General features: G+C 38.2%; 1 protein-coding gene across 1 annotated transcript; it reads right to left on the bottom strand.

The window, feature by feature from the left end:
* Window positions 1-507: 507 nt before the first annotated feature.
* LOC125410280 (melanoma-associated antigen B5-like) lies at window positions 508-13,320 on the bottom strand. Its single transcript, XM_048449739.3, has 2 exons — window positions 13,203-13,320; window positions 508-1,670 (listed from the first exon to the last, which is right to left on the bottom strand). The coding sequence occupies exon 2, from the start codon at window positions 1,663-1,665 to the stop codon at window positions 670-672; it is 996 nt and encodes a 331-aa protein (XP_048305696.1). The 5' UTR covers window positions 1,666-1,670; window positions 13,203-13,320; the 3' UTR covers window positions 508-669.
* Window positions 13,321-15,269: the final 1,949 nt, after the last annotated feature.

Here is a 15,269-nt window from a genome sequence, read left to right as displayed (position 1 = left end):
GCATATTATCAGACCTTGATTATAGGCCTTCTCTTACAGTTCAGTTTTCCATTTAAGGATCTTCTCTCTAAACATTGAGATACATAGTCCAAAGTTCTGACCTCAGTTAACTAGTCCCACAACTTCACATAACCTACCATGTAGCATAATTTTGAATTACATAATGTTTTATTGCCTTAAAATTTTCCAAAATTTAAACTGCCTTGCCTTAAGAAATTAAACTTTCTTCTCACTATTTCTTCCAACTCCCTTACAATTTATAAACAGATATCTAAACATTTTTCTCCAAAGAGTGTAATTTCTGGATTCTAAAATTCTATGGTCAGAAACTAGATTCACTTCTCATTGTTCCAAATATCAGATAGAGAGTCGATTGATTTAAATATACTGTTTAAAAAGTTTAATTTCTTAAGACTTAATGTCTCTTTCATATTTAATAGCTTAAATATATCAGTATATAAAACATTTACTTTTATGTAACAAAAAACTAAAACACATAGGCAAAAGTCCTCATTGCCTATTCTTTATTATTTCATATTTTATTCATGTGCTCTTTGTTTTTCTCTTTCTTGTTTCAAAGAAAATGTCAATTGTGGTATGTTTTTTGGTCTGAAGATAAATCATCATAATTTACTGAGGTGTAAATACCCTCCAGCTATGGTGATGATTTCAACTGGAGCCAGGACTAATTTTTTCCTGAACCTTCTGATTTTCTTCTTTCAAAGCTTCTGCATATTGCACTAAGAATATATTAGGCTCAATGCCACTGCCTTTAGCCATGAATTCTAGGACTTTCATCTTAGTAGTTTCTGTATAAGCTTTAGGACCCCAAAGGAACTCATAACATGGAGGATCACTATTGGGTATCAGCCGGTACTCCAGGTACTTGAGTTTCACCAAATCTTGATTGATGAGCTTCCATGGATCTCTATAGATGAAATGCTTCCTCCCTGCGTACACTTGCATCATATTCAGGAATTTCCAGACCTCTTTCTCAGCAAGAGAGTTACCCTTCATGAAAATCATAGCCAGGAGAGTCATAAGAAGACCAGTTTTTGGTAAGCCCCTGCCAGGACAAACCCTTCCTTTGTTGGGAAGTTTTATCTTGCTGACTAGGTCATATAAGTGATTGGTTGAGTCAATTTCCATCACATTGACTGCAAACACAGTTTCAATGTTCTCAAAAGCTCTTTTAAATATCTCATCAAATCTGTACCGGTAATGTGGGTCAATAACATTTAGCAAATCTTCCCTAGTAATGAGTTGTTTCATTTTAAATTTGTAGAGTACGCACTGCTCTACGAAAACCACATTCATATCTACACAACTTCTGCATGGATTATCATGGCAGAGTCGACATTCTGAGTAAAGCAAGTTTCTTGCACCATGGCAGTATTCATTTTCATGACTGCAAATTGCGACGGGTACACAGGCAGGTACACAGGAAGGCCACTCAGTATCACTACTTGGTTCAGAAGCACATAATTTCTCAGAAATCTTCACAAGCACAGAAAAGGAAGAGCAGGGAGGTTTTTCTTCCACTCTTTCACTATCCTCTGCTCCCTTGTGATCCTGATAATCATCTCTTTTATTATGGCATTTCTTAGGACTGCGATTCTTATTCTTCATGTGTTTGCGATGCTTATTCTTTTGCCCACAAGGCATAATGACTGCAATGAAAAAGGGAGTGGTTACTAGCATAGGTAAGAGGACAAGTACTTTATTCATTAACCAATAAAAGCAACACATAGACAGAAGGCCTTCCCACACCAGGATTGAATCATTTCTTTGTTTCCTAAATGTTTTTCTCTCTCTCTGGTCACATCCTTCACTTTCTTATATCCCCTCCTTCAGAATTCAATCTGGCAGCCTTGCCCGAGATGTCTCAGTGAACATAAGATTAAATTCTGCACTTAAATCTTCAGAATATTGTCATTCTGTGTTTATTCCCATTAAGGTAGAAAACACCTGTTTTGTTTTGTTTTATATTTTGTTTATTTTTTAGTCCTAAGTCTCAAAAACTCAATTATTTTCATTTAATTTGTTTTACTTTCTGACAGCAGGTTCCCCTTCCTTCTCTCCTACCATTCCCTCCCTATACTTTCCCTCTGACCTTCCACCATCCCCCACTTCTCCTATACCCTCCCACCCAATCCATTCCTCCTCTGTTTCTGTTCAGAAAGGGGCAGACCTCCCATGCATATCAACAAAGCATGGCATAGCAAGTTGGAGTAAGACTAAGCACCTCCCTTGTATTTAGGCTGGACAAGGCAATTCAGTATGATGAATAGGTCTGAAGAGACAGCCAAAGCATTAGGGACAGTCCTAATCCTCTTGTTAGGAGTCCCACAAGAAGATCAAGCTACACACCTGTCATATGTATTTAGAAGGCTTAGGTCAGTCCCATGCAGGCTCCCTATCAGGCCAATATTTTTATTTACTGATACTCCCACAAAAGAAAGAAGTCAGAGAACGGCACATTGGTGGCACTGTTTGGGTAGGTTATACAGAGGTGCAGGTTTTCTACAGGAAGTTTATCACTAGAGGCAGGTTTTGGGAGTTTTCATTTTACCTCTAATTTCAGTTTGCCTTCTCTGTTTCCTACATGTTGATGGATATATCTCTGGGCTTCCTGCTTCTGCCACCATGTCTGATACTTGCTGTCATGTGTCTCTCCATGTCAAAAGAAAATCTCTTGCACTGCTTTTGGTTATGCTGTTTTATCACAGTAATACAAAAGCAGTTAGGACTGATGTGGGATTTCCTCTTTATATGCTGTGAATATGTTTTATTACCATTGGTTAATAAAGAAGCTTATATGGCCTATGACAGGACAGAATATAGGTAGCCAGCAAAGCTAAACTGAATGAAGGGAGAAAGAAGGAAGCCAGGAAGATGCCATGTAGCTGCCAAAGGAAAAATGTGCCAGAACCTTACCAGTAAACCACAAGCCTTGTGGTAAAACATGAAATAATAGAAATGGACTAATTTAAGATGTAAGCACTAGCTAGGAATACACCTGAGCTGTGGACCAAGCAGTGTTGTAATTAATATAGTTTGTGTGCATATTTGGGTCTGAGCAGCCAGGAAATGAAAAAGTGCAGTCTCTATTTAAATAATGGCACCCAACATTTGACAATGTACATCATTAAGCCTAAGAAAGTTATAAAAAAGAGCTTCTAGACCCACAAAAATGGGAGTCAATGGGTGCTTCTTGGTAGTCGCGTTTTTTCAGATAGGCTCTGTTTACTGGCCACAAACAGAGATAAAGATCCTTTATGAGATTACTTCCTGTTTCATACTGGTGGCACAAATGGCTATGGCTCTTTTGGGACATACTGTTATGGAGCACTTAAATGTAGTTTATGGGCATAATGATGCAAGTTACTTAATTGTGACATAGACCCTCTGCATCCTTGGGGCTGGGGCAGTAAGCATGGCTCACAGAGGTGGTGAATGCATCTGCACCATGTTAAAAGTTTGAGAGAGGCAGAGCCAGCATCCAGGACCACAGTGATTACACTGCTTACCATTTTAAAAGCACTCCTTATAAGAAAAGAATTTCAGATGCACAATAAGACAGGTTCAGATATAAAAGACCTCTGAATGGGTCATAGTGTGTATGATAAATGTGATTAGGCTTATAAAAGAGAAAAGAAAGAATAGAAACAGTCATATATTAAAATAATGATTTAAAAATTCTTAAAAAGAAATACAGTAATAAAATATATGCATATTAAGCCACATAAAGATAGAAAATGCAGTTTGGATTCTGTATATTATTGTGTTATCTTTGAATTTCTTGACTGCAGAGAAATATTTGTTTCGGAGAGTTGCAAAGCTAAACAAACATATATATTTCAAAGGTATCTTGACTTCTAAATTTGAGTCTGTTTTTGTTTCCACAGAAATTGAGAACCTATGTATTCCTTCCAGGCTAATGGGGTTTAATGGAACAAGACCACCAAAAGGTCTCTGTGAACTCTAAAAATACTTTACTCAGCAAATTCCCAAAATGATTGTTCATAAGTGTTTATTTTAAAAGGGTTGATTATAAATGGTTAATGGTCACAGCCAATTTCTACAAAAAATAGGTAAAAAAAATAAACGAGATATGATATGGAAATGAATATTTTTTATTGGTATAGATCTTGGTCTATTGATACAAATTCAAGGTCAATTTTGTTACTTTGTGTATATGTATTTTTGCTCTTCTTTAAGGTATTGTGTTTGTGTAGCTCCCTTAAAAATGTAATGTATACTTAAAAATACAGATTGAAAGTGTCATCTAAAATAATCAAAATTTTAATTATGTTAGGTTTTCTGGATATAAAGAAACATGGTTCAGTTAGATAATCTTCAACACTTCAAAGATCTACAGAATATGACATCTAAAATATTTTAATAACTAAGACTTTTCTTGACAATGAGATATGTCTGCTTCTGGCAGCACTAATTAACTTCAAGTGGATGATGGAAATCAAAGAGGTTCCTTACAGAGTTTGCTAGCCATTTAGCAGAAGTTGCTTTTGCCTTCACTGCTTTATGGTGTGCACTATGAACTGGGTATGCAGGACCCACAGAAAACTGACTGCCAAATTTGCCAAAAGATAGAATGGCCCTTCCGGTTTCCTGCTTCACATAAGAAACTACCAGACATTCTCCAGGACAGAAAAGAAAGTGCTGGCAAACTATCAATATAAATGAAACCGTCTTTCAAATTTCATGTTTCATGGAAAAGCATGTCAGATGCTATGGGCATGTAGGCTGAAGATAGATGCCCCAATGATACAGAAGAATTTTGGGTGACTGTCCAGGCAGCAAGATCTCTCTGCCAATTCTAGAGTTTTGGAAGTTGCTTACCATGCACTTCCTGTTTATTTAGGTAATATTATGTCCTTCTGGGATTCTTAATGGAGTTGAATACTAAATAGTAACAGTTATAATTTTCCTTAGTTATAATAAAATATAAAATGAGTATGAAATTTTAGACTCAAATAAATACTGCAACAGTAATTCTTGTTTGATACCTGTTTTGTTATATGTATTTTTATTATGTTAATGCTAAAACATTTCTTTTTATTTAGGCAGAAGAGGGGAGATGATGAAGGATTCCCCTCTGTATGCTTTGATTATGTTTTATTATCATTGGTTAATAAAGAAGCTGCTATGGCCTATGGCAGGCAGAATATAGCTAGACCAAAAAAACTAAACTTAATGCATGGAGAAGGATGGTGGAGTCAGACAGATGCCATTTAGCTGTTAAAGAATAAAGATGCCAGAACCTTTCCAGTGAACCACAAACCTTGTGGTAAAATATAAAAACATAGAAATGCGTTAATTTAAGATGTAAGAGCTACCTAGGAATGTAATAAACACCTAGATCAACTGCTGTTGACTAAGCAGTGTTGTAATTAATATAGTTTTGTGTGATTATTTGGGTCTGGACAGTCAGGAAACAAAAGTGCAGTCTCCATTTACATAGTACGCTTACATAAATCTAAAGTTTAAATATGATCAAGCATGTTCATTCATGGTTTAATATTTTAAAATAATTTCTTATAACTTTTTCAAATAGCAGTTACTCTTTGTTACTATAATCATCCTATCATGTAAGAGCACACCAGAGTTTCTTTTTCCTTTCTAACTTAAATTTACTTCTAATTAATCAGTCTTGCCTCATCTCTTTCCCCATTTAGACAGTTGACATCTACATACTATGATTCTACTAAAAAGTTCCAATGTTTTGATGTTATAAATGAGTGGAATAACGAAACAAGTTAGTCACAGAAAGATACTCCCCAAATTTCAGATCACCCCATGTAGAACACAGTTCTTATGCCATTCAGAACCTTGGACATTGAGTAATGGTTAACATCCTATTATTCTGGTCTTACCCTTTCAGACATTCTCTGGGATCAATATGACTCTTAAAAGGACATTGTTGCTTTCTTTCTAATTCATAAGAGTCCTATAACTTCAATGTAAGATTTCTAAGAAAATCTCACATCACTTCCAACATTGGTCAATGTCTCTCCATATACTCTGCAGAGGACAGAAGCATCTGGAGAGGGATATAATTTTTAAAAACTGAAAAACTAAGCAGAAATCCCAACACAGGAGTTATGTTGTCACATGCAAAGTATGGCAATCTACAGATTCTCTTTAACAACCAGAGTTGGCCTCTCATGCAACTTCTATGCAGGCAGGTATACATACTTTCTATGTAAAGTATACCTTACCTTACTTTAAGTTTACTTTACCTTACATACTAAGGGAGTATACTGCAACTTCCAATATTCCAGTTTCTAGTTTGTTGAAGCTCAGTGATACTTACTGTGTAGGAAATGGTAAAATCACACAGTTTCTCTGTCTTTTCGGGTGAGCCTTGTTAAGCAGCCTAAACTGGCATGAACCTCCGAACACAATCTTCCTCCCTTGGTCTCTCTGTTTATTTACACTTAATATTTTACAGATTACTTCCTAGGCACTGTTTTTCAAAGCAGTATTTTGAATTTAAAGTCATGCATATTTTACCAGAAATACATTTTGATGTATTGAGCAGAAAGTGAATGACACAAAGTTTCCTTCAGGCTTGGAAAAATGCAAAGGTATCAATTTGAAAGAAATTCTGACCCAATGGCTCTCATGTAACAGCTTTATGAACTTGAGAAAATTTCAAGTTGTTTATGTAAAAGGGGAATAAATTTATGAAAATCCTTTGCATGGAGTATTTCAATACAGAATGGACATAAATCACCTGACAAGTTCAGTTAACACTGAGATAAGTTTTACCTAACTTAGTAATCGCCTTCCCTTTCAGAATTTAACTGACAAATATATTAAGGAATAAATCTGAGGGAATAAAACAGGTAAAATGCTGTTCATCAAAAAAAACTAGTGTTTTTAAATTAGGTAATTATATTTAATTCCTTTGTTCTTTGGCAATAGGCTAGTCACTGTTGATGTTTTGAGACAAAGATCAACATCATCTCTCCTCAGTGTTCTGAGTTCAAATCATTCTTTTCTATTCCTTTCATCATTACTCCAGTAACAAGCACTCTTTTATTGTCTCACAAACTACACTTTAAGTAACCAGATAGAAATTTTCCTTTAAAGAACATAATCTGGCTTTATTAGTTTGTTATTATTTATTCTTTAAAAAATTCATATATGTATACAATGTATCTTTATTGTATTCACATCTCATGTTTCTCAAACTCCACCCCAGGACCCCTAATCAACTTCTAACTTTATATTATCCTCTTATAATTATTTTTATTTTAGTTTGTTTTATTGTGTTATGCTTTTTCTTTTTTGTTTTTGTTTTATTTTGTTTTGTTTCTTGAGACAGGGTTTGTCTGTGAAGATTTGGGGCCTATCCTGACACTAGCTCTATTGACCAGGCTGTCCTTGAACTCACAGAGATTTGACTGTCTCTGCCTTCTAAGTGCTGGTATTAAAGGTGTGCACTACCACCACCAGGCAGAAAGAGTACTTTATACTTAAGACTTTACTTACTAACTATATGTATGCAGTTTTGCCTGCATGTCTGCCTGCAGGCCAGAAGAGGGCACCAGATCTCATTATTGATGATTATGAGCCACTATATAGTTGCTTGGAATTGAACTCAGGACCTCTGGAAGAGCAGCCAATGCTCTTAACCACTGAGCCATCTTTCCAACCCCTTTTCTACTATTTCAGAATTTTTAGCATGTATATAATATAGTGGCTTGAATGAAAACAGCCCTCATACACTCCTAGGGAGTGGCATTATTAGGAGTTTACTTGTTGGAGGAAATATGTACTAGGGTAGTCTTTAAAGTTTCAGACACTCAAGCTAGACCCAATGGCTCACACTTTCATCCTGTTGTCTTCAGACCCAGATGTAGAACTCGCAGCTACCTATCCAGCACCATGTCTGTCTGCATGCTACCATGCTTCTCACCATGATGATAATGGACTAACCTGTGAACTGTAAGCCATCACTAATTAAATATTTTCATTTGTGAGTTGTGGAGATCATTGTGTTTCTTCATAGCAATGGAAATCTTAAGACAAAGTTTTAACAAAACTTCTCATCATTTCCTGCTGTGCAATTATATCCTTAACCCTCCAAACATTTTTCTTTCCCAATGTCATAATCCCTCTCCCTTTCCCCAGTTGTGGTGATATTTTGTTTTTGTTTTAACAAATGAAGCTTTCCTGAAGATCAGAGTGCAGAGCTAAGTCACTAGAGGCCAGGTAGTGATAGCACACACCTTTAATCCCAGGACTCAAGAGACAGAGGCAGATCTCTGTTAGTTCAAAGCTTCTCTGGGCTACATGAAATTGATGCAGTCTAAAAGAAAAACAGAGCTCAAACAACAGTGATAACAGCATTTGAGAATGCATGCCTTTAATTTCAGCACTAGGAAGGTGGAAGAGGAGTGATATGGATGGACAGAGAGAGGAATATAAGGCAGGACAAGACAGGAGCTCAGTTCAGTATGACACAGCAGTCTGAAGTAGCAGTCAGACTGAGGTAGCAGTCTAGGCAGTCAGTCTGATGATACAGTCTGAGGAGGCTGTCTGAGGACAAGATCACCCTTGAGGTCTGAGCATTGGTAGAGGTAAGAACTCTAGTTACCAGCCCCTTTGCTTCTCTAATATTTCTGTTTTCACCCCCCTGATAGCTGACTCTGAGTTTTTATTATTAAGAACAATTAGAATTCGTGCTACACCCAATTACTAAGCCATTGTATTTGTATAGGTGTAGGTTCATCTATTGGATCATGGCTAGCCTCACAGGGGCTGCTTGCCAGATGAAAACTGACTTCCGCTCTCCCAGCAGGCATCAATTGTCAGTTATTTTTCAGCTTGGTGTGGAATTTCATGAGACCCCCTCATATTTGTGCTTGATCTCATACACATCTTGTGTATGCACACCCTGCCAGGATGAGTTCAAGTGTGCAATATTGCTGTTGTGTTCTACAAACACTGCTTTGCTGCAGTTTTCTACTTCCTCTGGGTCTTATAACCCCTAAGCACTGGGGGGAAGGGATATGAAATAGATGTCTCTGATGTGGGATGTCCTTCTTTATAGGTGTTGCTTTTATTGGTTAATAAATAAAGCTGCCTTAGCCTATAGCAGGGCAAAATATAGCCAGACTGAAAGATATCTCTCTCAAAGATATACATATATATATATATATATATATATGTGTGTGTGTGTGTGTGTGTGTGTGTGTGTGTGTATGAGAGAGAGAGAGAGAGAGAGAGAGAGAGAGAGAGAGAGAGAGTAGGCAGAGTCAGACAGAGGTCATGCCTTCCTGTAGCCACTGAAAATAGCAGACACCCAGATTTTTTATCCGGTGAGCCACAGCATTGTGGTGATGCACAGATTAATAGAAATGGGTTAATTTAAGATGTAAGAGGTAGTTTAAAATATGTAAAAGCTATTGACCAAGCAGTTATTTAATTAATGCAGTTTCTGTGTAATTATTTTGGGTCTGGGCAGCCAGGAACGAACAAGTAGCCTCCGCCAACAGGTTGCTGTACTAACATGGGACATGGATCCACATAAGACCTAAAAGAAATCTTTAAAGGTAGATGACTTCTAGACCCACCAAAACAGGAGCCAAACACAGTCTCTTGGTAGCCTCATTGTTTCAGATGGCCTTTGCTTATTGGCAGTGAGCAGGAGTGCTGCGGCTCCTTTAAGAAAAGGCTTACTTTCTCTTCTATCAGGTTCAAAGTGGACAGATTGATGTTGATGTCTTTAATCCATTTGGACTTGAGTTTTGTGCATGGTGATAGATATGGATCTACTTTCATTCTTTTACAGGTTGACATCCAGTTATGCCAGCACCATTTGTTAAAGACGCTTTCCTTCTTCCATTGTATACCTTTAGCTCCCTTGTCGAAAATTAGGTGTTCATAGGTTTGAGGGTTAGTATCCGGGTCTTCTATTCGATTCCATAGGTCAACTTCTCTGTTCTTATGCCAAAACCAAGCTGTTTTCAATACTGTAGCTCTGTAATAGAGTTTGAAGTCAGGGATAGTAATGCCTCCAGAAGTTCCTTTATTGTATAAGATTGTTTTGGCTATCCTGGGTTTTTTGCTTTTCCATATAAAATTGATTATTGTTCTCTCAAGGTCTGTGAAGAAGTTTGATGGGATTTTGATGGGGATTGCATTGAATCTATAGATTGCTTTTGGTAGAATTGCCATTTTTACTATGTTGATTCTCCCAATCCAAGAGCAGGGGAGGTCTTTCCATTTTCTGGTATCCTCCTCAATTTCTCTTTTCAAAGACTTAAAGTTCTTGTCAAATAGGTCTTTCACTTCCTTGGTTAGAGTAACCCCAAGATATTTTAAACTATTTGTGGCTATCGTGAAAGGTGATGTTTCTCTGATTTCGCTCTCCGCTTCTTTATTCTTTGTGTATAGGAGGGCCACTGATTTTTTGGAGTTGATCTTGTATCCTGCCACGTTACTAAAGGTGTTTATCAGCTGTAGGAGTTCTTTGGTAGAGTTTTTGGGGTCACTTATGTACACTATCATATCGTCAGCAAATAACGAAAGTTTAACTTCATCCTTTCCAATTCGAATCCCCTTGATCTCCTTATGTTGTCTTATTGCTACTGCTAGAACTTCAAGCACTATATTGAAGAGGTATGGAAAGAGTGGACAGCCTTGTCGTGTTCCTGATTTTAGTGGAAAGGCTTTGAGTTTCTCTCCATTCAATTTGATGTTAGCTGTCGGCTTGCTGTATATTGCTTTTATTATATTTAGGTATGATCCTTGTATCCCCAGTCTCTCCAACACCTTTATCATAAAGGGGTGTTGAATTTTGTCAAATGCTTTTTCAGCATCCAGTGAAATGATCATATTTTTTTTCTTTCAGTTTATTTATATGATGGATTACATTGATAGATTTGCGTATGTTGAACCATCCCTGCATCTCTGGGATGAAGCCTACTTGATTAAAATGGATAATTTTTCTAATGTGTTCTTGGATTCGGTTTGCCAGTATTTTATTGAGAATTTTCACATCGATGTTCATGAGTGAGATTGACCTGTAATTCTCTTTCTTGGAAGTAGTCTACAAGATATAGGCACAGGAGGCAACTTCCTAAGTAGGACCCCAGTAGCACAGACAATAAGAGAAACAATGAATACATGGGACCTGCTGAAACTGAGAAGCTTCTGTAAAGCAAAGGACACTGTCAGTAAGGCAAAAAGGCTGCCTTCTGACTGGGAGAAGATCTTCACCAACCCCTCATCAGACAAAGGTCTGATCTCCAGAATATACAAAGAACTCAAGAAACTACACACTAAAACTCTAATTAACCCAATTAAAAAATGGGGTACTGATCTGAACAGAGAATTCACAACAGATGAACTTCGAATGGCCAGAAGACACTTAAGGTCATGCTCAACCTCCTTAGCGATCAGGGAAATGCAAATCAAAACCACTTTGAGATACCATCTTACACCTGTCAGAATAGCTAAAGTCAAAAACACCAATGATAGCCTATGCTGGAGAGGATGTGGAATGAGGGGAACACTCATCCAGTGTTGGTGGGAATGCAAACTTGTGCAGTCACTGTGGAAATCAGTGTGGCGGTTTCTCAGGAAACTGGGAGTCAACCTCCCTGAAGACCCAGCAATTCCACTCTTGGGAATATACCCAAGAGATGCCCTATCATACTACAAAAGTATTTGTTCATCTATGTTCATAGCAGCACTATTTGTAATAGCCAGAACCTGGAAACAGCCTAGGTGCCCCTCAATAGAAAAGTGGTTAAAGAAGGTGTGGAACATATATACATTAGAGTTTTACTCAGCGGTAAAGAACAATGACATCTTGAATTTTGCATGCAAACGGATGGAAATTGAAAACGCTTTACTGAGTGAGGTAACCCAGACCCAAAAAGAGGAATATGGTATGTACTCACTCATAAGTGGATTCTAGCCATAGTTAAAGGTCTTTGGGTCTATAATTAGTGATCCTAGAGAAGATAGATAAGAAGGTGAACCTGAAGAAAATTTATATAGTTATCCTTCTGGATAATAGAACTAGGCAAGATTGCCAAGCAAAGTCGGGTGCATGGGGGGTGGGGGGGTGGAAGTAAGGCAAGATGGTTAGGGTGAGGAGAGAGGGCGAGAATTGGGGATGGCTTGGGGTAATGGGAGGGGGAGGGAGGAAGGATGGTTATGGGAGCAGGGAAGTTTACAATGTACTTCCTATTTACCTAAGTAATATTGTATCCTTCTGGATGGAGTCTTTGATGGAGTTGAAGAATACATATAATTATAATTTTGCTTAATTATGATGAAAGATAAAGTAGATATAAATATTATAACTGTAATTCTTGCTTGATACCTGGTTTGTTATATATAATTTTACTATGTTAAAATTTAACTCCTTCCTTTTTTTAGACAGAAAAGCAGAAGTTATATGGGATGTCCTTCTGTATATGTGTTGCATTTATTGGTTAATGATAAAGCTGCCTTGGCGTATAGCAGGATAAAGTATAGCCAGACTGAAAGAGATATATAGAGAGCATAGGAAGAGTCAGATAGATGCCATGTAGCCACCAGAGGAGACAGATGCCTTGAACTTTACCTGGTTAGACACAGCATTGTGGTGACACACAGATTAAAAAAATGATTTAATTTATGGTGTAAGAGGTAGCTAGAAATACGCATAAGCTATTGGCTAAGCAGTGTTCAATATTATTTCTGTGTAATTATTTTGGGTCTGAGTGACTAAGAATGATCAAGCAGCCTTCACCAACATGTCTCATTTAAAATCAAGCATTTACATTCTCCTCTTTTCTGCATATTGATCAATCAGAATCTCTGTATTAATTGCTATCTACTGCAAAAAATAAGTTTCTCTAATGAGTGTTGAGAGACACATTAATTCACAGGTAATGAATATAAGTCCTTGGGAGGCAGTTTAGTGCTGTGTCTATTTAGTAAAATAATAGTAATTCTTCCCTGTGACTTATCACCTACCCAGTCAAGGGTTCTAGTTCTAATTAAGAAGAACCTAGTAGGAGTTCAGTCTTGTAAACTGAGCCTTAACTACACATAGAAAGTGGTGGGTTACTACCGTACCTTTCCCAGCCAGTCATTATTTTAGCTCACAAGATTTATAGTTGGGAAAGATTGTTAATGATTTTTTTTTTGTCCCCAAGTAGCATACATACCACCTTCTAGGACTCCGAAATGTAGCAAATAGAAATGGAGCTTCTAAGTCATTGTCAGCTTGATTTCTCCCTGTGCTGTGATTTAAGTATGTGGTGTCTTCATGGTCTTACCATCAAGTTTCTGGGGGGGCAACCAAGAATAACTACAGTAGTCTGTTGTGTTTGCAGAGGTCTTTATGACCTCATTGGCTAGCAACATGGTACCCTATGAATTTCACTAGGCTTTTATTTGTTGTCTAGAAAAGGCACTGCAGTTCTTTTGCTGGTAACTTCAGGAAAAATATATTTATAGATGAATATAATTTATTTAAAGAAGTTCCTATTGTAGCTTTCCATATGGTTTTCTTCAAAGGTCTAATGTTAGTTATCCCTTTCCATATTCCCTCCTCTACGCTGCACTCTCTTCTCTACCCCATTCAGCTTTTCCTGTTCCATTATTCCTTTTTCTCCTTTTATACCACCTGTGTTGTAGCTCCCTCTTTTGATATTCCCTACATAGTCCCTTGCTAGTTTCCTGACTTCTATAGGCATGCCAATACAAACAAACATACTTAAGATGCAAAGCTAGTGTCCACATCTGAGAGAGAACATACAGTGTTTGCCATTCTGGGTCTGGGTTACCTCCTTTTACCTTCATTTGCAATTATTCATTGCCACAAGTCATCAGTCTGGTAAGGGACTTCTGTCCTCTACCACAGCATGGACATTGGGCTCTCAGTGGGTCTACCCCCGCCTGGAATTCCTACCTTTGTCCTGTGTCATGGAGATACCGCAGTTTTGGATCCATCTCTTCTCAAGCTCTAACAGTTCACAGTCCAGGGCCTGGCTATTAGCTAGGCTAGTCAGCCTGCCCACTTTCTCCTCATTGTCACCCCGACCCTCACATGCTCTCTAATACTGTCTTGTTCTGCCCATCTAATGTAGCCTATTCTCCTGCTTTCAGGTCTGCAGGTCCACCTCAGTCACACTCACACCACAAGGGCTAACTCCACTGTTTATCTCACAGGCAAGGTTGTAGAAGACATAGGAGGGGTGTAGGCAGAGGCAGCTCTCCTGTTCTTACACCATTAAGGCTGGCTCACCTGCATCCTTGACAACAGCATACAAGGACATGTTTGGTACCTTGGTGAGTTTCAGGGTCCACTGCTCTCCTGTGTGCTGCAGATGATGAGGGGCAGTGATAGTTCTCCCACTCTAGTGATCCTGGGGCTCTATCACGTAGCCCTGGGAGCAGAGGGAAGCATCTTTCCCTCACCCATGCTACCACATAACAGGCAAGGTGGGCAGGGTCATTTCTCATACTCTAATGCCCTCAGGGTGGGCTCGCCTGCATCACAGCCAATAGGGTCAGCTCTAGTGTACTGTCCACAAGGAATGCAGTTCCTGTTCTCCCATGTCCTACATCCAGTGAGGGACAGAGACCGTTCTCCATCTCTCTTAATCCCAGGAACTGCTTTCTTGCCCGCCACGGGTAGTAAAGGATTGGGGTGATTTACTTCACATCTGAACCTCATTTCCTTCCCATCTTTCCTCACATTTTCTCCATCCACTGATCCTCCACAGCAATTTCCCCATCCACTCCTCCTCTGTTTCTGTTCAGAAACAGGCAGGCCTACCATGGCTATCAACAAAGCATGGCATATCATGCTGTCTTAAGACTAAACACCTCCCCTTGTATTAAGGCTGGGCAAGGCAATCCAGTATGAGGAATAGGTTCCCAAGAGCCAGTCAAAGCCTGAGGGACATCCCCTCTTCCCATTGTTAGGAGTCAAACAAGTAGACCAAACTACACAAGTGCCACAAATATGTAGAGGACCTAGGTCAATCCCATGCAGTTTCCCTGGTTATTGTTTCAGAATTTGTGAGGTCCTATGAGCCCAGGTTAGTTTTTATGTGGGTTGTCTTGTGATGTCCTTGACCCCTCTTATTTTTCTGTGGTATTTATTATAATTTATTGTCTAACACATTTTGAGTAATGAAATCCAAGTTTATTTCAGTTACAAGCATTACAAGAGAAAGCAAAAAAACAACCAATTTGAATTAGCTTTGTCATGTCTGTTTCACCAT

Source organism: Myodes glareolus, chromosome X, assembly GCF_982192425.1.
Source record: "Myodes glareolus chromosome X, mMyoGla1.1, whole genome shotgun sequence".
Classification (NCBI taxonomy): domain Eukaryota; kingdom Metazoa; phylum Chordata; class Mammalia; order Rodentia; family Cricetidae; genus Myodes; species Myodes glareolus.
Note: the sequence above shows the minus strand (reverse complement) of the source record. Positions and strands in the feature narration are given on the sequence as shown.